Source organism: Arvicola amphibius, chromosome 2, assembly GCF_903992535.2.
Source record: "Arvicola amphibius chromosome 2, mArvAmp1.2, whole genome shotgun sequence".
In the NCBI taxonomy this organism is placed as follows: domain Eukaryota; kingdom Metazoa; phylum Chordata; class Mammalia; order Rodentia; family Cricetidae; genus Arvicola; species Arvicola amphibius.
The window spans coordinates 182,043,217-182,067,659 of NC_052048.2; the positions used below are offsets into that span (position 1 = coordinate 182,043,217).

The window sequence follows — 24,443 nt, forward strand, 5'->3', positions numbered from 1 at the left end:
TGCCCCGTATTGGCTTCGATGAGCTCCTTAGCCCATCGCTAATTGGTGGTATCTCACTGTGAATTCTGCTAAGAACTGAATTCACGGCATGGTGAAGAGTTGGAATGCAAGCAAGTCTTTATGGTTTGAGAAAACTAAAATTAAAATTTCTTCTCCTCCTCTTCCATTTTTTCCCTCTTAATTTTCTTTTCCTTATTCAACCATCGCTTCTGCTCCTCCCCATGCCTGGGAGATTTTTTTTTTTTTTTTTTTTTTTTTGTCTTTGTGGGCAACTCAGTAGCGTTCTTTGCTTCTGTCTGGAAGCGGTGATGGAATGAACCACATCTGCCGGCACGGTGCTGCATTCTGCCATACGACTGGAAGGATTCCTCCAGCACTTGAGAGATGGAGCCCCACCGAGGGTCCCTTCGACATGTTGGGGAAACAAGATTCAGTTGGAAGCCAGTGTGGCAGACTGGCAAGCTCCTCAGAGGAATTCAGATTTAAAGTATGCCTCGAAGAGCAAGGCAGCTCTGGATGGGTAGAGACCAGGGCTGGGGGTGGAGGTGAGTAGTGTTATCGGTGGGAAAATGGCAAGAGCTGTAAAAATGGAGGTCAGCGGGCAGAATAGGAACAATTTCTTCTGTCAAAGAACCAAAGTGAGCCAGGGCTGCTGGTGCGTATCTGTAATCCAGCACTCGGGAGGCCGAGACAGGAGGAGAGTTCTGGGCCAGCCTGGGCTACTTAGCAGAATCTCATCTGCCAGAGTGGGGTGGGGTAGCAAGAATTGATCTTTGGAAAATTCTGGATTTTTTTTTAAAGAGTATTACGAGCGGATTTGCTATTCCTGGTGTTGGAGTTCCAAGCTATACACTCTCTCCTGCTCTGTCTCCTCACACTGAGGAGAGCAGTCTTCTTAACATACCTTCACCTGTGAGGGCTTTTGGAAGAGAAGGTTTTATGCGTATCTGTGTGCACCTTAGAGGAAACCAAGTCACAGACATTGGCACTGCAGTGGAAAAGCTTCGGGTTCCCTACAAGTCAAGAGGGTTTGGCTGTGACTATCAGACACTGTAAAATCCTGGGAAGGTTCTAGTAGCATTAACTTTAAGTGTCTCCCACTAGCCTTCTATGGCTTCGACTCTTTGACACTGTAAGGGAATGTCACAGACGGGGAAACCAGTCACCTCTTTAAGGCCATACCTCTGGTTACAATTGTAGCTGAACTTCAGCCTGAGTCTATTGGTCTGAAATCTCCGAATGATTGTCATGTGATCAAGTTGGTCAGACCCTTGCCAGTGTCATGAATTCCCTGCCCTGAAGCACTGAGCTCAGGAGCGTGGACCCAGCAGGACCTAGCTGGCAGCACTGAGCGCTGCTGCTCAGAGGGAAAGAACATGCAGCCCCTCTGCTCAGCAGCCCCTCTGCTCAGAGAGCTACGGAGAGGAGCTCTCTGTGTAAGGGTGAGCCGCCTCTGGTGAAACGGGTAGTGCCCAAGTAAGAGGCCTTTGTCCTTGCCTCTCCTTAAAACTTCTATGCCAGGACTGGGGACGTGACTCCGTTAATAAGATGCTGGTCTAGATTCAGGAAGCCCTGGGTTCTGTCCTCGGCACTGCACAACACGGGGTTACAGTGCACACCTGTAATCTTAGCATCAGGGAGGTAGAGGCCGGAGAATCGGAGTTCAAGGGGGACCTTCAGCTACATCACAAATTTGAGATCAGCTTGGACTGTATGAAAACATCTTAGAAAAAGAAGGAAAAAAACCTTAAATATCAATCTCAGCAGCGTCTCCCCAAAGGAAGACTCCTGCTCTGTAGACTAATCGGTGGCAAATGTAAGTACAATGGTCATCTTTACAAAGTAACAGAAGCAAGACATGGCAGGGCCGTGCCTGCTCCCCTGAGAAGTGTCCTGTAATTGCTGGCTTTCATAAGCAGTAGCATGTTTATGGCTCCTCTTTCTTCCTGAAGTGTAATACATGCGCTTGAAAGTCTACAGATCCACAGCAGACATTTTTATGGAGTTTCTTTATTTTTTATTTCTGTCTGTAACTACTTCCCATACCGAAGAAGGGCCATTCTTAAGGTTAGAATGATCACACAAGGTGGACCCCGCGTCCGTCCAGCTTTGGACAGACTGTGAAGGACGAGCTCTCGAGGTTCAGGTGTAATCTTGGCTGCGGAAATGGATGTCTGTGAGTCCCTGTGATGTGCTGGCATCTTGCAGGGGTGAGTCCCAGTGTCCCTCAACTGAAAGTTCACCATGAACGCTTTGTGATTTGAGGAGTCACACTTCAGTAGGAGACGTGGGGTTCACTTGTGACTTGCTGTGTAGGGCTCATTGGTATATTCGCGGCCTTGAGAGCTGCCTTCTTTCTATCCGTCTGTCTTCCTCAATGTTGTGTCTTAATATGCAGTAGTAGAAGGGGTATGTTGTGTTGTAGATTATAATGGCCACCCCTGGAGAAGGCAACCATCCCAGTGATGACGGGGCACCCCAGCCAGTGGAAGAGCTGCAGCAGCTTGAGTCTCGGGTGGCCCGCAGACGCCTGTCCCAGGCCCGCCATCGAGCCACCCTGACGGGGCTCTTCAACAACCTGAGGAAGACTGTTTACTCCCAGTCTGACCTCACAGCCTCAAAGGTACGGGAGGGGGGGGCCCTACGGATGCGGGGAAACATTCCTCCACAGGGGACTGCTGAGCGAGGCAAGAGCTGGCTTCCAGCTGCCCGCCCCGCTGCCCCGAGGCAAACTGGCAAAGACACGGTTCTCGACCAGCCGCAGAGCAGCCTGACCTAAGAGGGGACATTGGGGTCCGGGGGAGACATGTGGTTACTCGGTGAGTTTGCGTGTCATGTTCGCGGGAAGGGAAGGAAGAGTAAACTTCTGAGTTCAAATTCACAGAACATTTGCTATTTTTAGATCACGTGAAATATGCTTTGATGACATAAAAAGGTGTTTAATTATTTTATTTGTTCCCCCTTTTTTTCGAAACAGGGTTTCATGTATCCTAAGCTGGCCTTGAACTCATTATTCAACTGACTTTGAGCTCCTGTTCTCCTCCTGACTACTTACTGAGTTCTGGGATTATAGGCACAGGCCACCACGCCTAGCTATATGACGTATATGCATTTAGCAAATACACATTTTAAAGGAAGGATACTGAGTTGCACATGGTTACAACTTGGGCAGAAGTCCAGTGGGCCCTTGTGCAAGTCTGAGGCTGACCCTGCTGAGCCTCCTTACCTGTATCCCACCTGCAAACAGCCTCTGTAGCCACGGCAGCTGCTTTCTAACCACGGCTTGTTTCCAGAGACTATGGTATTCCAGTGAACACCCCTTTCTAGAATACAAACACATCTCCATGCCTTCTGTGCAGTGGGACAAACCTCCTCTCCACTGTACAGACAAGGCCAAGGGTGGGACTTTGCACTGAGGGGGTGTGGCCCCAAACTGAGAAGGGGTTTTCTTGACCCAGAAAAGAAAATAGTCCCTGCAGCACTGAAAGGCTGTCTTCTCAACTGTGTCTGTGTCCTCAGTGGCAGGTACTGAATAAGACGAAGATTCATATCCAAGAGCTGGAACAAACCCTGGATAATTTGCTGAAGCTCAAAGGCAAGAGAGGCTGGTTCTGGTTTCCCATCGAAGGCACAGCCTGTGTTTCACAACATTGGCAGACTCCTGTTAGGAGCAACAATTTACCATAACTGGCCCCCATCTCAGGGAATCTGCACCCTAGCAAGATGGGCAAGGGTCCCCAGGCTGTGTGGGTTTGATGAGTTCCTTAACACAACACTGCTGAAGGCCCCCTGACCTCAACTTTAGTGACCAGTACTGACCTGAGCTCTCCCCTCATGTCTTAGAGGAGAAGTGGGAAATGACTTCACTCTTTAAACCTGGGAGGGTCAAAGTTTTCCATGCCCCCTCCCGAGACTCCCTGAACCAGACAGGCAGGAGACACCCAAAGGGTCTGGTTTTTTCCCTTTATGACTCTGGCCCTCGCCTCTCTCATAGGCTCCTACAACCTAGAGGATGGAAATGCCAGCACCTTAGAGGAGGTCAAGGAAGAATATGCCAGAATGTACTCAGAGGATGACAGGTAAGACCTGGCAGGCACCAGGAGGAGGGAGCCTTCGATGCTGAGGAACAGAGGCTTACAGTAAGCAAGGCCATCAGGGCTGCGGCCCGCCCACTTAGAGCTGTCTCATTCTGGGGAGAACTCTGTGCTCCTTTATCTTAATAGCATGCCATGGATACTCTTCCTAAGTGACTCATGCTTATTACAGAAATCAGAAAAATACAGAAAAGCATGAAACTGTATCATCTCACCTCTCAAAGAAAGGTCACGTTAACCCTAAAGGCTAGCCACCCTTCTGGTATTGATAATTTTCTACATCACTTTAGAGAAACGACATTGTAGAGTTTATCCATGTATCTTGATGTTTCTGTGTGGGTGGGTGTGATTTCATATATATATATATATACACACATATACTAAAAATACCAATCCTTTTCAAATCTCATGAAAATACAAGCCAAATTAGACTTTGTAGAGTCAGAGCAGCCCTGGTGCCCTAGGAAAGACAGGTGTTACAGATGTGGAAGGGTCTCAGCTGGCGTCACAGCCAAGCTTGAACAGAGAGACTGTCTTGAGGAATGCCTTTGTCCTTTTTTGGCTCCATGGTTAGTTATCTTCCTCATCACTCTGTCTCAGATCCCCGAGACGACAGACAGTTCAGAGGAGAAAGTGTTTCTTGTGCTCACAGTTGCAAACAGTTCAGTCCATGGTTGCTTGGCCCTGTGAGCTTGAACAGGAATGTGTGGAACGGGAGGGGCTGCTCACCTCACAGAAGACAGAGAGCAAAGAGAGAGATAAGAAGGGGCCAGAGACAAGATACCCCCAAAACCCCACCCAAGTGCTACTTCTTCTAGCCAGGCCCTACAATCTGATGTTTCCAGAACTCCCCAAACGGTATCACCAACGGAGACCAAGCCCTCAACCCATGAGACTTTTTGGGGAAGGATGGAGGGAAACTTGGTCCAAAGCATAAGAGAAGTCAGGTTTTTCCATTTGAATTTCTTGCTGCCTTTGCTTGTCATGCACAGTGTGTGTGTACAGCCTCTGCTCTGCATTGCTGTCAAAACATGACAAATGCCCCTTTCTGGGCACGGGACCCACGGGCTCCAGAGTGGCTCTGACTACATCTTGGACTTGAGGGGCAACCGTCAGGCTCCTGTGATGCCCGTGGCCCCGTGGCATCCCCATCTCCAATGGCATGGTATATGTCCAGGTTGACCTCTGATGAGACCCAGAGTGAAAGCCGTGGTTACCCATCCCAGAGAGGGCGACAAGCTACTCGCTACAGCCTACCAAATTCTGCCTGCATGAAGGGACCCTGGTATTCAGGAGTTTTGTTTGTTTGCTTTCTTTCAGTGTGGACACTTAGAACTATGACTTTCTTCTCTGTACTTTCTTCCTCTGGCTTCCAAAGTTTTATTTTATTTTTTAAGTAAAATTTTTTTTTGTTTTATTTTTCTTTTATATGTATGGGTATTTTACCTGCATGTATGCCCATGTGTGTGCAATATACCTGGAGACTGGGTGTTCGATCCCCAGGACTGGAGTTATAGATGGTTATGAATAGTCATGTGGGTGCTGAGAATTGAACCTGGCTCCTCTGGAAGAGCATCCAGTGTACTTAAACACTGAGCCATCTCTCCGGCCCTATTTTCCAAATTTTTAACAATGAGTGTGTATGATAGCCTGTGGGAAATAATTACTAAATATATATTCTTGGCTAAATTAATATTTAACATTAATCAAATTAATATACTATTAAATACTCATGAGATAAGCACTTGAGTTTTCCTCTGTAGCCTGTGGCTATGGTAAATTGACTGAATTTCAAATGATGCGCCTGCCATCTTATATCACTGAGGGTGACTTGATTGTCATCTAGAGCGTTGGCTTATATGGTAGACTCGCTGGCGATATTGGCCTAGCTCTCTCTTGACTCTGTAACCCCCACCCCCAGTGTATTCCTCAGTAGTTTTCCTCAGAACAGCTCTCCTCCCTGGTACCCGACCGAGGCTGTTGGGAAGGATGCTGAGGAAGGAGCGCATGATGAAGAGAGAGAGGAGGACGGGAGACAGGAAGAGGAGGAAGAAGAGAAGAAAGTCGATCTCTCGCAGATCTCTGCCGCTCTGCTGCCAGATCTCCTGGAATTTGAACGGTGTGCACAATGGGGTGGGATGGTTTACTCACACAGGGTGATTCTGTGGGGAAGAGGTTAGACTCCGGCCAGACCGTGTGGTGGCCTCCAAGCATGCACGATTCAGACCAGGTCCCAAATCACCAAAGTACAGGCTATCCATATGGGAAGCACCCCGATGGAGACTAGCTAAGGGGCTTGGCAAACACTGTTAAAGAGACATTGGTATAGCAAATCCACTGTTTTTATTTAGAATGGGTGTTTATTTGGGGTCCCTGGGAAAGAGTGCTGCTGACGGTAATTTCTAGTGTTCACCCCTCTTTCTACCACATAAACACCTCAGAAGTCTATTTTTAAAGGTGGAGGACCAAGTCACATCTGTGCTGGCTCAGACTTCTAATGCCTCCTCCACAGAGTTAAGACCCTTCAGCTGCCATGTTTGCTTCCAGAGGCATGGACTGGTAACAAGGAGGTTCACTCCATAGCTGAGTCCCTCGAGCCCAAAATTAAAGGAGGAGTGTAGCAGGCCAGCTACTTCATAGCCTCAGAATGTTCCATAGAGAGGGGAGCTGATGCATCCAGGCTTTCCACGAGGCAGCGATCTTAGGAGGAGAAAGGGGAGAAGCATAAATCTGTGTCCTCCGTGGCCCTCAGGATGACATCTGCATTCCCAGGGCCAGGGAAGGCAGAGACAAAAGCAAGGAATGGTCGCCATGACTGTGAGCTGTGGCCTGGTCATAAGGAGCTGGCTACAGGTCTAAGGGACACCCAACTTCTGTTCCAGGTACCTCAACTTTTACAAGCAGATGATGGACCTCCTGACCATGAACAGCATCATCTCCCCACAGGAAGTGACCCTCCCCATCGTCTCTGCGGCCATCTCCCACATGTGGCAGACTCTCTCTGAGGAGAAGAAGGCCTGTCTCCTGCAGGCGTGGGAGCAGCAGAACAGGACCTTCTCAGACCTTACAGAGGCCTGTCTGGAGCTCGCCTGTGCAGAGGAAAGTGTGAAGGACAGCGGGGTGGACAGCCAAGGGGCTAGCTGCTCACTGGAGTCCACCCAGGAAGAGGTGATTAGAGCCGTGGTGTGGTCCTGAGGACCCACGAGAGGGCCTTGTATGTGTGAGGACAGCGAGTGGCCTGCCATGTGTGGTTCTGTGAGGTTAGCTGGGCGCTAACTCTCTGGGCTCTCTATCTCAGATTGGGGGGGGGGGGGGGGAACAGAAAGCTGGTAGAACAGGGACCTTCCATGGCCCCATTCCAGATTGCCTTTGACGTGACAGCAGGGATGTCAGGAAAGACACCAAGAGTGTCCAGAAAGCTGTCTGGCCAAACTCTCAAAGGCCTGTGTCCCAGAGGGGCAAATTGGGTAAGATTGTAGAGAAGATGCTCACCCTCTGGGAAAGAATGGCATATACTGGGTACCGGTGAGAGCCCCAGGCAGATGTGCCAGCACCCACCCAATCAGGGCCAGCAAACCCTTCTTGTCCCCTCAGGGTGACTGCCAGTATAAGTGGGTGCCAGAGAGAAGGAGACAGGTCCAATCACACTTTTAATTCAAGCATTTCTCCTGCAGTGTTTGGAACCTTTTTGTGCCAAATAAGTATTAAGTCTTCTAATCTGTTATTCAAATTTACCTAAGCAGACTGTGTTTTTATTTGCTAAGTCTCCCAAGCTGAAAGTGTAAATAACATTTGTTTGGACACTTGGTATTCTGTTTGGACACAAATTCAGAAAAAGCAGAAGCGAAAGCTGTGTAAACAACACGGGTCTACGTTGGAAGTGTATTCTCGTGTTATTAATCATCGTGATTTTATCTTATCACACAGTGAAGGAATTGACTGCAGAGAAATAGTTCAGTGTGTCAGCAATGAGCATCTCTGGCAGGATAGTTACTCGGTGATTCTTAACTCACCTATTCCTGATTCAGAACTTCTACAATGTCCATGACGTTCTTTTATGAAGCAGACAGTCGTTAGTACCATTAAGTATTTGAGTTTCCCATGCATGCATGCATGCATGCATACGTGCATATATACGTGCACACATACATGCATGCATGCATGCATATGTAATTCTTGCAGCAGCTCTACACCTGCACTGTTGGCATCTTGCCTTTTTTGTGCCATTGCGCTTTCTTTCAGATCCTTTTTGAAGATGCTTTTGATGTGGCAGGCTTCCTGGACAGCAGCGAGACTCAGCACATGCCTAACATCAGGTGAGGAAGGTGGCGTGGGAAAGTATAGACGTGTGGACATGAGAGTACCTCTGGGTGAGTGTGTGGTGTGCGTGTGTACATACGTGAAGTTGTGTGGGCGTGCATATAGGTGTGAGACTGTGCTAGCGTGAGTGAGTGTGTGTGTGTGTGTGTGTGTGTGTGTGCATGAGTGCCCCATTCCTGAGGTGTTTACAGTTACTCTTCTGCATTCTGCAGATAGACACATAACTCCCAGAGGAGGAAGTGCATCCCCCCGACCCGGAACTGGCACAGTTGTCTGCTCAGGGCTCTAAGAGCCTGTGTTTCCCTTGCCTAGTTTCCCCGTGTGTCTTGGTTCTACTTACGCCTGCTCTGGGCAGCCACAGCCCCGTGACTGGCCCATCCCTTCACAGCACACCTTAGAAACAACTGACTCTTATTATTCGAGGTTCTGGAGGTTGGACTTCAAGGTCAAGGCTGAGATGATGTCTGGAGAGGGCCCAGTTCCTGTAGACATCACCTTCTCTGTGTAAACAGATCTCTCTAGGGCCTCTTTTACAAGAGTCCTGATACCCTTCCATCATTCTGCGGGTTGGGGATCAGAATGTAAGTCTGGGGGAAAATGCTGACCTTTGGCCTATGAGGCAGGGAGCGACAGCTAATCTTCCAGAAATGGGGCACAGAGAACATGGGCCAACTTAGGAGTAAGCTTTGAGTTGAAGGGATCCCCAAGCTGTACAAAGAAGGGGTGCTGGGAGAAAAAGGAGGAGGAGAGGCAAGGGTGACGGCATCATGGTGAGAAGATGTGAAGTGGGATCTGGAAGGATTTAAAGCCAGAAGCATCTTGGTTCTAGCTGTACCAAGAAGGACTTTCCCCAGAGTGAGACAGTCCAGAATAGAGCCTCTGCAGCTGCTGTTTGAGAAGCTGTGGTATTGGCTGGTGTCTTGGTTAAAAATACACCTGGTATGTACGTGTTTGCTATGGGACTGAGGGACAGCCACATCCCTATGATCAGAGTGAACGATCTTCCCAGAGGCAGCCTGGACTGCAAGGAGTCCTGGAAACTGTTGCCTGGGTGGCTTCAAGCAGAGCTTCAGGCTGCCTGTACACCCACCTTAGATCCTCCATTCCACCTCCCTCATCCACGTCTCAACAAACTTGGGGATTGCCGGGGAAGCAGTGCAATGTGAGCTTGTCCCACCAATGCATGGAGGAGCATTCTGCAACAAATGGCCAAAACCCGACATTCCCACTTTTGCACTGGGTTGTAAAGACAACTTTATCAAGAAGTTGCCAGATTACACTTTTCATGCAGTGTTAGGAAAGCCTCATTCCACTGAAAAGACATTAAAAGAGAAAACAACCCATCTATTAAAATGTCTTCTCCTGCCTTCCATAGAAAAAGATCCCTGGGCTAACTGGAACATCCTTCCAGGAAAAGTGTGAGCAGATCTGTCCTATGACACTCACAGCCTACAGACACCAGTTGTCCAGAGCTGATTCTAAAGCTAGAGAGGAACGAGCGCTAAATAGAACTACTGTTTGCTCAAAGGGGAGAACCGTGGGGAAAGCACCACGGGAACCACTCCCTGGCTGAGCTCACACTACGAACACCCTGATCTATGCTGCAGGAGACTGAGAGCAAGAAGGGCTCTCATTCCTTCACTCAGGAGGTCACAGCTTAGAACACCACATGAAGATGCAAGCGGCAGGCTTGCCGTAGTCACTGTCCAGGCCTTCCAGATGAGGCATTTCAGTGAGGCGGTACACACTTTCCAGGAACAGCCCTGGTCTACTTGAGAATTCAGCCGGGTGCTTGAAGTTTGCACAGAGAGCCAGTCTTTAGGGCCTGGGTAAAAGGTTAGGATTCTAAATGGTTTCCATTTCTTCTGCTGTCAGCTCTGTGTTTCCCAACTGCAACCCAGAAAATCCAGAGGAGAAATTCCAGCTCTACTTGCAGATCATTGAGTTTTTTAAAAGCCTTTGCTGCACTAACACTGCACAGAGCCAGGTAAGATGGAGCTGGGACAGCGAGACCTCTGCCTGAGACCTTTAACACAGGGGGAAAATGTTCTTTAGCGGGGAGGGCGCTCTAGCCCACCCTGACTCCAGTCACCTCAGGGGGCTTTTAGGCTCTCTGTTTTGCTCAAAGGTTGTTCTACCTCAGTCCAGTGTCTCCCGTGCAGGGGAGGACACCTGGGCACGGAAGGAAGAGGCAGAGGAATGTCCTCCAGGACAGATCTGTAGTTGGTTTTTTTTTTTATTTAATTTAATTTTACTCTTTGCTCTTTGGGGGACACCACCCAGCACCCAAATAGTCACATGGAGGCTTATTCTTATTTATGAATTCCTGACCTTAGCTTGGCTTGTTTCTAGCCAGATTTTCTTAAATTAACCCCATCTACCGTTTGCCTCTGGGCTTTTATCTTTCTCTATTTCTGTATGTCTTTCTTTACTTCTTACTCTATGTCTGGCTGGGGTGGTTGGGTGGCTGGACCCTGGTATCCTCCTCGCCTCCTTTTATTGCTCCTCCATCTTCTCTTTCTAGATTTCTCATCCTATTTATTCTCTCTGCCTGGCAGCCCTGCCTATCCTTTCTCCTGCCTAGCTATTGGCCATTCAGCTCATTATTAGACCAATCAGATGTTCTAGACAGGCACAGTAACACAACTTCACAGAGTTAAACACCTGCACCATAAAAGAATGCAACACATCTTTGCATCATTAAACAAATATTGCACGACATAAACAAATGTTAACACGCAGCACAGATCTGCACAGGAGTCCTTTGAAGTGAGGCTGGCTCCCAAGGGCTGGCTCCCAGCAGTCACTGATAAGTCCTGTGTAAGGCTTTTTAGTCTCCTGTGACTGAAGTAGTATTCTGGATCAGCTTTTGAAGCCTGACTTCTCTCCTGAAAGCTGACATCATACCTGATGGTGACAGAAGTCACGGGAGTCTTGGTTAGGAGGCCATTCCTGAAACTCTCGTGGGGAGCGGGGGAGTTTGTGACCATACCACCAGGGGACAGGCCCTTTCAGATGCACAGTCGTGGTTTTTCTTGGCTAAACAAGCAGGATAGAAGTGTCGTGGTTCAAGCATTGTGGCGAGGGCACCATTTCCGTACACTGAGGTGTGCTTTGGCCCACTTCTCACCGGCTCCCCGTTTCTTTCTGCTCACACCACTTTGAACCCCCACAGGGTCAGTAGCTGTCCCTGCAGTCCATTCTCTGCTTCCCACCAGTTCTTGAGTGCTCATCGTAGCCACGGCCCCTCTCTCTCTGTTGGATGTGGTTAAATTAGTACATTCGGCCGAGAGTTTACAAACACACATGGCAGAGACAAAGAACAGAGGTTAGGAGTCCATGCTAGGCAGGGTGCTTGAACTTTATCCCTCCCCCCAGAATCACCTTGGGGTCCCATTAGCCATCCAGATTCCTGGTGCCACAGGGTCCTTGTCCAGCGTTACGAGGATGAGACCTCGGAAGCTGTGCTCTGAAAGCGGCGGTGCAGGAAGTCTTGTGGATAGACCGGCGGGTGTGGAAGGGGAAGTTTAGTTCTCTTCCAAGTTGCACCTCCAGCTCTCTGCTGCCCCTACCGCCTTCGTGGGAGGGTGTGAATGAAACACGAAGCTCCGTTGGCATCCCACGTCGTTCTCTAAATAGTGACTTGAAACAGCAGAGATTCATGCCGTCGTTCTGGCGGCCAGAAGTCTGAGATGAAGCCTTAGCAGGGCTGGGTTGCTTCTGGGAGTTCTGGTGAAGAGGCCTCCTATGCCTTGCTCCAACTTCTGGTGGTTCTGACAGTGCTCAGATTCTCCAGAGCGGGTGGGGTGGGGGTTTGCAGAGCCCAAACCCCACATCTGGGTGTCACCTGACCAGGGCCTACTCTCTCTGTAAGGATCAACCCTGATCTGCAGGGCTACCAAACGGCAGGTGTCATTTCCTGCTTGGCAGAGAGAAGGAAATCAAAAACCCCAGGATTGATTTTTAAGTGTTTATTTTTCATGATAGGTACCATATCTACATGGTATAAATTGAAAACTTATCAAAAGATATTCAACCAAATCTTAATCTCTCTCCTACCATTGTTCTTGCCAACAATCCCATGCTTTTCCCCAGAGGCAGTTGCCGTGACCAGTTTCCTGAACGGGTCGACCGTTCCAAGGCAGTCCGTGGATAGCTACGCGTTCTTTCAAACACAATGGTTACCCGAGATGTGCAGGGTTTGCCCTTAGCTCTTTTCCTCATAGTCTGTACCACAAATAAAGGAACATCACATCCCTTTCTTTAAAGCCAGCCACGTGTTCCATTGGAGGGGTGCAGCACGGTGTAGGTCACCATATCCTGCCGACGGGTATTTAGGTAAAGCTTTAAGATTTTCCCTCTCATATGGGTGCCTGGAAATCCCAGGCATAGAGCAGAAGCCAGTTCTTCTCCATCCTTCCTGGAAGTCAAGGATGCTGCCTTGAACTAAATGGGAATAACCACGCCCCCTACCCGGCCTGAAGCCACTAGTAAAAGGTGGTAGATTGGGGTGTTGAGCACATCCAGGATGCTGAGACCCTCTCTCCGCCTGGAACGGGTTGGTCCTAACTTGCAGCCTCTCCTTTGCTGAATTGCAGGAACCGGACCCTCTCGCCGATGATGACTTGATGTTGCTCAAGTGCCTGGAGACCTTTGATGATGATGATCTCTAATGCAGAAGGGCTGGGAAGAAGAGGGCTGAAGCAGGGAGGGCTTTTCAAGTTTGATTGCTAGTTTGACACCTCCTTGTTTCCAGAAGCCTTTTTGATGTTCTTAGTTTCTGGTTATTATAAAATGTTACGAGAAGCATAACCTTGTATTGGTCTTTGGGGCTTATTGACTATAAGGGGCTGGTCTGTTGCAGGACACACACCCACTAGGTCCCTGCTCAGGGATGGAGGGTGAGATATCGTGTGTAGCCAATGCCCAGGGCGTGAGCTTTTCTAGAAGGCTGTAGGCAGGATCTGCCCCTGTGGGTGATGCAGCATCAAGTCCTCTCAGCAGGTTCTGGGCTCAGGACGTTGCTGTTGTGGATTCTCCAGGGTTCTGAAGCCCAGGTGCTCATCTTGTGTGCTCTGGAAGGCTGGGAACAGTGCTCAGCTCAACCCTACACTTCAGGGCCAGAGAGCATCTGCTGCTCCTGCTTCAGGCCACTGGCTGGGTGCTACAAAGACAGCTAGCGTTGTCAATACTTTGGGGCGAGGTTCCGGGAACAGTGTATACCCCTGGGCTTCTACACTGGAAGTGAGAGGGAATTCTGTGTCAGCTTGACCAGGCTGTGGTACCCTATATTTGGTCATATATCATTCTGGATGTTTCTATGAATTTATTTTTTTATGAGACAGCCATTTAAATCAGTAGACTGAGTATGACCAATCATGCTCCATAATGCATTCATAATCAAGGACTGACCTCTTGAAAGGAAGGGGGATCTCCATGGCATCACTTCCTTCCTCGCTGCCCCCCACAGTGAATGCTGAATTTGTCCTCCGTGATCGCATGAACCCACTGGTGAATTTCTCTCCCTTTCTGCACAGCTGTGCATGCCCAGTTGGTTCTATCTCTCTGGCGTACTTGACTAACTGGGTATGCAGAGGGGAAAGGCTTGCCTGGCCCTTTACAGTTTGTAAGTTCCAGTGACCATAGCTCTCCCGCTGGGCCTCCCAAGCACTTTGTGGTTCATCTCCTCAGTCTCCCACGATCCCAAGAGGCGCCCTCCTAGGATGCCTCCAAGTTCCTGGAATTCCATAGAGCCTTTGAAGAACCCTGCTGGGCTTTACAAGGATTAGAGCTTTGCCGGACACTTCACAGCTTATAAATGAACTAAAGGGGCAGATGGGAGTGAGGCAGCTTTCCAGAGCTAGGCAGCCAGGGGCTTTGTGCTCATTGGTGGCCTGGTTCATGTTAGAAATAAAAGAGGAGGCACTTAGCTACTACCCCAGTCACTCAGCAAGCCCAGAGTAGGCTAGCATGCAGAAAAGAAACCAGAGGAGCCTGCTCCCACAGCCCTAAGCAACATGCACCTCTCTGGCCGGCCCCTCTCTCACTGTACCAGGCCCTGCCTTCATCCTCTGTAGTCAAAACTGTGACTTCCTGGAGCAGAACGTGCCAGAAGCACAGTAAACAGGGATGGTGGGTTATACCTTGTCTTCAGAGCCATGGGCTGGAACGATGTCCCCCACTGTCACCAACTCCAGCATCTCTCTGTACCCCTGCCCTCTCTCATGGACCCTGCCAGATGTTACATAACTAGGACTTATTGACTGTGTCTCATGTTGCTTCCTCCCTGGCAAGGACCCTTCTCACACCAGACAGGGATCTTCTGATGGCAACCTCTTAGTAGGGTCACTGTGGGGTGGAGAGGCCTGGCATGAGGGGAGCGAGATTAAGCTAAGATCAGTCACATGGCTGTGGGCTATGGAACCAGCTGGTCCAAACGCATTAGCCCCCATCAGTTCATGCTGAGCTCTCCAGGCAAAATTTCTGATTCTCCAGACTCCATTCTACTCTATGGCTTTCAATTAAGCAGATGCACCCCTACCCATATTCTCAAGGGAAGTCTCCTGCGGCTGACTGATTGTAGGGTGTCAACCGCATGTATTACGGACCTTCACGGGATTCCTCTACGTGTTTGGTTGGATGGCTGTGTACTGTAGGCAGGCCAAGCTGATGGCTAAAGCCAGCAGTCAGGGGCATCCAGGAGGGCTTTATGTTGTTTTCATTATGATGGCTCTTGCAGGAGTTTGGACATCTGTTCCTACCTCTGTTGCGTGGAGCAGCAGCAATGGATTTGGCTGAATCTACAAGACTAATAAGAATAGAATATCATATTGCCTTGCACCAAGTATGGCTTTGATTGAAGGAAAAATGTAAGAAGTCTTAAGTCTTCTACTAAAGAATTTGGATGCTGTAGGAGTATGAAAGTATACCTTAAAGCCCACAACACAGGCCACATGTGCTATGCTGGGTCCAAGATTCTTAGGCTATAGGTTGCAACTTTCACATAACCATGTAACCAATGGCGGGAATCACATTACTTGAATGTGAGAGAGGTCTCTCATGCGCGCGTGCGCGCGCACACACACACACACACAAGCAACAGGGACATGGCTCAGCAGTTGAGAGCATTTGTTGCTCTTGCAGAGAACCCAGGTTTGGTTCTCAGCACCCACATGGTGGATCACAACCATCCTAACTCCAGTTCCAGCGGGTCCAATGCCCTCGTCTGAGCTCCAAGGCCATCAGGTACACATGTGGTACCTGTACAGACATGCTGGCAGAACACTCCTACACATATAGAGTAAATAAATCTATACAAAATTCAGAAACAGTAAAATGTCCCTGAAAAAGCAATGATCAAAAATTAATCTGAAGTCATTTCCTAAAGGGGCTGAGGTGCTTCTGGTAGCGTCCGACTGTGTTGCATCATGTGACGTCACCGTGGTTTTTACTTCTGCACGCTTTATCCTGCAGGATATGCCACCAGGCCAGGCAACGCCAGCAAACTCTGCCAAAAACACTTCCGTTCCGATTGGAGACAATTATGAATTTCACTGTTTACCCTGTGCATACAGTTTCTGCTCTTGTAGAAATATAATTGTTTAATTATAGAAAACAAGTACTTTTAATATTTTATGTTGTCGTTCATCAATTCATCACCTATAAATAGTATGTCTTTGGATTGTGTTGCTTTAGAATATTTGAATTTAAAAATTGTACTTGCCAGGTGTGGTGATGCATGCCTTTAGTCCCAGCACCTGGGAGGCAGGCGGACCTCTTTGAATTCCAGGCCAACCTGATCTACATAGAGAGTTCCAGGACAGCCAGAGCTACATAACTGAGACCCTGTCTGAAATAAATAAAAATAAGAAATGCTACACGATTTTGGGATATATATATAAATATAAATTATATATATATATATATATATATATATATATATATATATAAAGATATTTTGGCTTAGGACTAGAACAGAGTTTCCAACAATTTCAGAAATGGCCTTAAATATACTTCTGCCATTCTTACTGTATTTATACAGAGTGACATTCTCAACACTGGTGATTACAAAATCAGAATAGCATTCAACTCTGAAAAATACCAAAGACACTGCATTCTACAGTTTTGACTATTCATGAAAGACTCAATTCTTTATGTAAAATAAGCACAACCATCTCATGAATACTCAAATTATCCCTTTATCTTTAATAATGGTAACATTATATGTATAACAAAAAACTGTTTCAAAATAAAGTTTTCAATGGTTTACAGAAAGTAAATGTTTGATTTACTTTTTAGCATTATCAGTGAAAACATCATAGGCAAAAGAAAAAGAAAAAAAGAAAAGAAACGTTCAAGAAGCCTTGCCCTGGATAACCGGCAATGATGGAGGCACAAGAGAGGCTACGGTGGACCAGGGAGGCTGCCAGGCTGTTAGTACCACTGGACATGAAGGTGGTCTGCAGACTTCGACACTGACCTTGGCTTTGGATGTATCACACACCATCCCTCATGTCAATCACTTTGAAGCTGGAAATTCATTGTCTTGTTTTTGTTGTTGAAACAGGGTCTCACTATGTAGCCCTGGCTGGCTTGGAACTTGCCATGTAGACTAGGCTGGCCTCGAACTCACTGAGATCCTTCTGCCTCTACCTCCTGAGAGCTGAGATTAAAGGTGTGCACCACTAAACCCAGTCTGGAAATTTCCATTTTTAGTGGTAATCTCCTCCCCCTCCACCCCACCCAGATGCTCCCCACCCCCACAACAGACGGGATCCAGATGTTCCCCACGCCCACAGCAGACTTCAGGACCCTGATGCTCCCCAGCCCCACAGCAGACTTTTGGACCCTGATGCTCCCCAGCCCCACAGCAGACTTCTGGATCCAGATGTTCCCCACCCCCACAGTAGACTTGTGGATCCAGATGTTCCCCACCCCCCGCAGCAGACTTCTGGATCCAGATGTTCCCCACCCCCACAGCGGACTTCTGCCCTTCTTCCTCTTGAAAGCAGGTTTGGTCAGACAGTTTCTGGTGGGGCAGGTGGGGTTGGGAGATCCGATGGATCCTTTCTCTCCCTATCAAAATGTGAAACCCTGAACCTGAGCCCCCTGGGAAACAGTGGAAGGTTCTGAAGGCATCCACGATTAAATGCAGCTGCCCCAAAGCCTGAAGTCCTGCTCTGGCAGACACAGTCTATGGGCTCAGTGGAGCTTGATTCCTCCACGCTAGGGCTTTGTTGCCTTGAAAGGGTTGTAGGGTTCACTACTCGATGGCCATAAATGGTGGACCCCATTCCCTTCTGGAGAGGAGACTGAGGAGCAGAGAGCGGGAACTGGGGTGAAGCAGCGTGAGGCAGCCATGGGTCTAGCCTTAACTCTAGCCAGATGTCTGAGGCCAGGCCCTGTGTCCTGAAGCTGGACAGATCTAGGGGCAAGGAGATGTTCCTTACTGCTTTTCCGCTCAGTGAGAACTGGAAAGCCACGAGGTCCTTGGCTCCGGGGAGAGGGGGACGAAACCATCATATCAGCTCCCTCCCCCCATGTTAAGGTTTGAACCTGGGTCTGTGCACACACTACACAAGTACTCAATCACGGTGCTACATCCCCAGCATGCTTTTTACTTTTTATTTTGAGACAGGATCGTGCTAATGCTAAGTTGGTCCAGCTAAGCCTTAAAGTCACTCCAGCCCAGACAAGCTTTGAGTTTGTGTCCTTCCTGGGCAGCCTCCTGAGTGGCCAGATTCCAGGGCGCCTGGCCCCCTTGCCTTTCAGCAAACAGCCTGCCCCTGTTCAACCCCATGCTCTTGCCGCCGATCCGCCAAAATACTGCAGAGCCAAGCGGACTAGCACTGTGCAGATCCCAGACTCATCGTCCACACCAGAGCTCAAACACAGCAGAAGGACGCCCTGAGGCCAGCCTCACATGGTCGTGCTCTTCATCAGCGCTGCTTGGCCCCCACAGTGTGCGGTGTGGGAGGTCCTGAGAAGGGCCCTTGGGCACCCATTTGTGGACAGTGGTCCATGCATTCTGCAGGCAGATGGGTGGTCAGAGTCTGGCTATGAGGAGATGAGGGTCAGGCCGTTCTCTTCACATCTTGGTCTCTGTAACACTCCACAGGTGCTTTCCAGAGGAAGTTTGGGGACACAGAGTGAGCTGGCTCACTCCCGCCTCATCCCCATGCTGGTCTAGCTTGGGCCAGAATGGAAGGGCCCGAGTCCATGAAGACGTGCAGAACTTGGTGCCAATCCCCCAGGGAAAGCCATAGACCTTGGCGGCCTTCAGGGTCTCCTCAGAATCCTCCTGGATTTGACTCCATGCCAAGAGTCCTCTCTCCTCCAGGGTGCCTGAAAAGTCAAGGAAGCCCCTGAGTTTCCTTCCACTCCCCGTCCAAGCCTTGGCCAGAACCACAGATCCCGTCTTCTCATTAGACAATCTCAGAGCCGCTACTCATGTGGTGCCCAGCCTCAGCCTCAACCACGGAACCTCAGGGCTCCCCGTGGCGCACAGAAGCAGGCCTGTCCGTGTGTGTTTGTGGCCCGCAGGCACACTTACGTTTGGTAGGGAGTGTAATTTGAGAAACAGAATGCATGAAGCAGGTGCCATCACAGAAGTTTGTAGGAGAGACTTTGGGAGGTTACAGAAGAGAAGGGTGGGTGTGGCTGTCTCCCCAGAAGCCACAGTGATAAGATCTTTATGCTCCTCACTGTCAGTCTCCCCCCCCTGCCTGCACCCCCAAGGTTAGCTCAGCTCAGGCCTCACCCCACTATAGTCTTGTCTGTTTCCCTTCCCATATCCTCTTGTTAGCCTGTGTTTTTGTGGAGGCCAGAGGCATAGCTCATTTCTCTTTGTATTCTCAGTGAGTGGCACCTGCTACATGTATAATTAGTTAGATATATTATATATATCTATATATATTATATATAGTTAGAAATAGGAATGAATGAAGGAATAATATATGTGTGGTTCCCCCCAGCAATAATTATAGGTTTAAGAGAGCCACGGCCATCTCTTTTTTCCTTTCGTGTCTGGTGCGTCATCCATTTTAGGGCCCTGCTATGGCTGATCTGTATCCCTTGGCAAGTCATAAATGGGTAACGTAATCCTGGGGCTGTCCGTACTCTTCAGTGATGTTTAAAGAGGAGAAAAGTTGCAAGGAGTCTGTTGTTAGAGGCTCCAGTGTGCCCGAGCTTCCATGGAGCTCACTGTATTGCCGAGGATGCCCGGAACTCCCGATTCTCCGGCCTCCACCCAGCGCCCCCCACCCTGCATGGGGATTACAGGTGTGCATCTCAGTTTACAGACTGGTGTAAACAGAAGCTGGGGCTGTGCGTCTAGACAAAGCTCTACCAACTAAGCTCCACCCACACAGTCCTGTCTTCTTTACACAAAAGGAGATCGTGACACACAGGGAGATTGCAGAAATATGCCAGTCCAGAGCAAAGGCAACGTGAGGACACCCTCTTTAAGCCAAGAAGAAAGGTCCTGTGAGGAACCAGCCTGCCTCGGAGTCCCCGTCTGGGGGACTGGAGGGAGAATTGCTGCTTTGCTCATCATATTCTGTGATGTGTTTTGGCAGCAGCCCAAGCTGACTCATGTAAGCCAAGCCTTATTCTGACTGACAGGGGCTCTCCAATGGCCCCATCGCTGCCCAGACGCCCACAAGCCCAGCTTCAGGTGGCTGCGGCCTTACCAGGGATGGTGTTGTCCAACACAAAGCCCAGGAATCCGCCAACAAACATGCCTGTGGTCAGGAGCACCTGGATGACCTGGTCCAGCTGGAGAATCCCTGGAATGAGACAAAAGTGATTGTTTGTGGGAGCAAGGGTCACCCTGCTTCGCTCCCACAGCAGTGACAGTCCAGGGGAGGGGTGCAGGACTCACCAGTCTGCAGCTTCTCAGAGTTCTCGCTCACCCAGTTGGGGATGGCAAGCCCACAGTAGATGGAGAAGCCAAACACGAAGAGGTTCCTGGATGAATTCATGTCCACATACTATGAGAAAAGGGGTTCTCAAGTCAGCAGGGCCACAGAAGCCTTACACATGCGCATGCTGGCTGGTTGAGATGTTGGATACAGCTGGCTGCTTCTTTCTTGTCTTTGGGGTTCCCTATGTCTCCTAGGACCACAGGCACCACCTTCCTCCTCTTCCCCCTCTCCCTTTGCCCTTCCTCCTCCCTCTCCCCTCCCCCTCTTCCACACAGCTCCAGCCCCGGGGCTCCTCTCAGGAGGTGTGGAACTGTTGCTCAGTGAGGTCCCTCACCTGTAGGTTGGAGATCCCCACAGCGCTGATGACCCCGAACATGACGATGAACATGCCTCCGATCACTGGGGTAGGGATGGTAGCAAATGCCGCCCCAATCTTCCCAAACATGCCCATCAGGAGCAGCACGCAGCCAGCGGTGACAATCACTATCCTGCTCCCGACCTGCGCGTCCAGAGAGAAGGGACAGGAGCACCAGGCCAGGCAGACGCCATGGAAACCTGTTCCGCCCTCGTCCTTCACACTGCTGTAGTGAGCCTGCAGCAGGGGCACCGCGTATGCCAAAACTGCCCGACCCCCGTGCTCGCACACTGAGCTGAGGACAAGTGAAGGAGGAACTTGGGTCCTGGCTTCAGCCCTCATCTCCCCGCCCTGCCGGACTCTCTCACACCTGCTGGGCACATCACTGACCTTTCTGAAGGTCAGCCTCCACATCTACCACATGAGACTAGGGTATCACACAATTCAATATGACAAGGCCTGTGGATATTTGGAATGGTACGCGTTGCGCACACGGAATGCTCAGTAAGGGGAAACTGCAGGAGACAGAGGCGTAAGGTTCCCCCCGCCCCCCGCAGCGTGGTGCACCGCTCCGTGTTGCTTATGCTTTTATGAGGAAGGAATGTCTCTGTCTCCCCGCCACATCCCATGCTCCTCCAAAGACGTGAACCTCATTAAAACTTTCACACCTCCTTGCCCACAGCACTGTAAAGATACCCGGTGCCAGAGACACAGGTCACAAAAGGCTGGGGCAGGAAGGAAAGACAGGGTGCTTGTACACACCTCTCATTCTGTGGAAGGGAAAACTAAAGAGAGGAGCCCAAGGCCCCATGGGAGCCCTGTGCAACGCCAGGGTTTTAGCCACAGCACTGCATATCACAGCTGTGTGCGCGTCTGATTTAGGGCATGTCCATCTCCAGCCCCACATCATCTGGGGCTCTGTAAAGGGAGCATCTGTCTCTCAGCAGGAGGGACAAGCGACAAACAGGGAATCTCACGAAGGGAACTGGGAACATCCCGCAGCAGCCCAGGTGTGTCCGGAAGAGGTACAGGGCAGTGGGCACTGAGGGCGACTCTGTGGTGGCTGGCTAGTCTGCCCAGTGGGGATAGTTTAACAAATTTACAAGAAAAAAAAGGGAAGAGAGAGCGCCATGAACCCAAAGATTCGGTGGGAGAATATTCTAGAGGGAAAGCGGCATCAGTGAACTCTCTAGGAAAAGCCTGGATCGCTGGAAAGCACAAGGGAAATCAGTGTGCTGGGGCTGCTGTGCCCAGGGGAGTTGGGGAACCAGAGCAAGGGATGGGTTCTATCCAACAGGGCCCTGGGGGCAGGGGAGGGGCAGAAACAAAGCCATATAATGCCGTTTGATTTGGTCCCCTAAGGAAGCACTCTGACACCTGCTGCCATGTGTGGGGTGAGCCTTGTGATGTAAATGAAAATGTCCCCATAGGCTCACACAGTTAAACACTTGGTTCCTTATTGGTGGTGCTGTCGGCAGAGGTTAGGGAACATTTAGGAGCTGGAGTATTGTGGGGTACAGGGTGTGCTTTGAGGGTTTACAGCCTTGCTGTCCTTCCTAAGCCTGTCTGCTCTCTGTCTTTTCCTCCCTCCCTTCCCCTCCCGGCGCCACCCCTGTGAGTGGTTGATTAGCCAGTTCCTTGCTCCTTCCTCCATGTGATACCTCTCTGGTCATGAGGGCTCTATCCCTCTGGAACCAGAGGTTAAAATAAACTTTTCTTAAGTTGCTTTTGGTCATAGCATCTTATCACAGCAGTGGGGAAGTAGCTGATATAAGCCTCGAGGACACTGTGCCGGGAGACTCAGGCCAGTCACGAAAAGTCAGATACTATGTCTTCATTCGCACAAGGTCTCCAGGGTCGGCAAATCCACGGAGACAGGAAGCAGAAAAGGTTGCAGGGGCTGGGGAAAGGAGGAGCTGGGGGGAGGGCAATCGGGGAGAAGGAAGAGCAGGAAAGGGGAAAAGAGAAGAGAAACAAGGAGGTGAAGATGAGAAACGGGCTGGATGAGGAGTTGGGGGTCCTTCAGGATGGGAGGAGGATGCACAGGGCCAAGGGTTGCATAGCAACAGTGCGCCTAATGCCGTGGCAGTGGGGTCACACTGATCCCAGCATTCAGGAGGCTGAGGTGGGAGGTGTAGACATTGGAGGTGAGCCTGGGCTTTATAGTGAAACCCACTGTCAAAACATTGGAGGGGAATTATGTCAAAGCATACTCTATATGCATGAAATTGTGTATAATAAACTAATTAAAATACAAATTTAAAAATCTACCATTGTAACTTACAATGGTAAGTTTTGTGTTGTGCATCTTTCATCACAGTAAAAATAAAGACGGATGAAGCTTCACTCCCTTCCCTGGGGATATGATGTGATCTAACGGCTCCCTCCGGGAGAGGCAAGCCACTGCAATTACTCAGCCGATTTCCTCACCAAGCAAGCGTTAATATGATGCACTCGGATTTCCCCTTTGCCTGCATGGAGGTTCGCTTACCATCCAGGCCTTATCTCACACAGCACCTGCTGTTTCCACCCAGAATCTTAAAGGAGACACCCCCCACCCCCGCCGCCGCCGCCGAGTGCAGTGGTCCTCAACCTTCCTAATGCCGCGACTCTTTAAGACAGTTCTCCAGGCTGTGGTGACCCTCAACCATAAAATTATTTTTGTCGCTACTCCATAACTGTAATTTTGCTACTGCTATGAATCATAGCATAGAAATCTGTATTTTTTTGATGCTTTTAGTAACTCCTGTTAAAAGATCATTCGACCTCCTAGAGGGGTTGGGAACCACTGCCAATAGTTCATTTCTAGAGAGGGCTGGTTAGTGCCATGGAACCTGCTTTGGATACACACACAGGCACAGAGGCACACACAAAGCGCCCCCCCCCCCCGTCTCCCTTTCCCTCTCTCTCTCTCTGATTTTTTTAAAGGGTACCACCATTGCAGCCCCATTTGTGTGAGACGGATGAGGCCGAACTTCTGGTGTGTAATCATGTGAATCTACTAAACCAAGCTTCCAAACAGTTAGGACGGTGAGCTTCTGTTTTGTGCTTTTCCCACAGCCAGAAAGTAATTTTAAAAGATATTTTAGCGCCAACTGAAGTCCACTAATACAGCAACCAATGAACAGATTGCGAGCTTGCTTATTCTTCCTTCTTCGCTCTCTAGAGATGCTCTGCTCTGTTTAACACCTTAGTGGTTGACCGTGCGTGACTGCAGGTACCGCAGGTGGGTCTTCAGGTCCAGCCTGTGGTGCTAAAGGTCTCATTGGGCGGGGGCGGTCATCCCCAAGCACACCACCATGGGAGCTCCTCATGAGACCTGGGTCTCCCCTTTTGGCCTGAGACCTGACAGGTAGGCAGGTAGCTGTGACATCCAAGAGAAGTGACAGGAGTTCTGTGGCCTTCAGCCTGCCCTCCCATCACACACACACACACACACACACACACACACACACACACACACACACACACACGGGAGACCCATTGTTGCAATGCCTGAAAAGGCCACAGGGTGGAGTATGAGCCCATAAAAACCAAGTGGTCTTTGCACCAATTTCTCAGGGCTAATCTAACCTGCTTGAGTCCTGGCTTGCCCTGGGCCCGCGGGTCTCTACTCCCTGCTTTTTTCATCTCCTCTAAAAGACCTTGGTTTAGACACTATGTCCACAGCAATTCGCTTTGTTTATGTAATGTCATTTTCTGTTCTCCATGGGACTTGTTTCCTTTAATGGGAAGGACATTGTTGCTGGA

General features: G+C 49.6%; 2 protein-coding genes across 5 annotated transcripts in view; one reads left to right on the plus strand and one right to left on the minus strand.

The window, feature by feature from the left end:
- Positions 1 to 2,431: 2,431 nt before the first annotated feature.
- On the plus strand, positions 2,432 to 13,087 carry Stra8 (stimulated by retinoic acid 8). Of its 2 annotated transcripts, none has more exons than XM_042054425.1 (8): positions 2,432 to 2,623; positions 3,520 to 3,595; positions 3,995 to 4,079; positions 6,016 to 6,213; positions 6,977 to 7,262; positions 8,337 to 8,410; positions 10,290 to 10,401; positions 13,013 to 13,087. In XM_042054425.1, exons 1-8 carry the CDS (start codon positions 2,432 to 2,434, stop codon positions 13,085 to 13,087), a joined length of 1,098 nt encoding a protein of 365 aa, XP_041910359.1. The 2 variants fall into 2 exon arrangements, with proteins under 2 accessions (XP_041910359.1, XP_038173832.1); XM_038317904.1 differs by having other exon boundaries at positions 6,031 to 6,057.
- Positions 13,088 to 18,011: 4,924 nt separating this feature from the next.
- Positions 18,012 to 24,443, minus strand: part of LOC119808169 (solute carrier family 23 member 1-like) — a 42,811-nt gene continuing 36,379 nt past the window's right edge. For all 3 annotated transcript variants that reach the window (XM_038320552.1, XM_038320554.1, XM_038320555.2), the window contains 4 exons: positions 20,673 to 20,837; positions 20,296 to 20,404; positions 20,105 to 20,200; positions 18,012 to 18,758 (listed from right to left, as the gene is read on the minus strand). In XM_038320552.1, the coding sequence (XP_038176480.1) occupies positions 18,502 to 18,758; positions 20,105 to 20,200; positions 20,296 to 20,404; positions 20,673 to 20,837 (627 nt within the window). In that variant the 3' untranslated portion in view covers positions 18,012 to 18,501. The remainder of the gene's footprint in view (positions 18,759 to 20,104; positions 20,201 to 20,295; positions 20,405 to 20,672; positions 20,838 to 24,443) is intronic.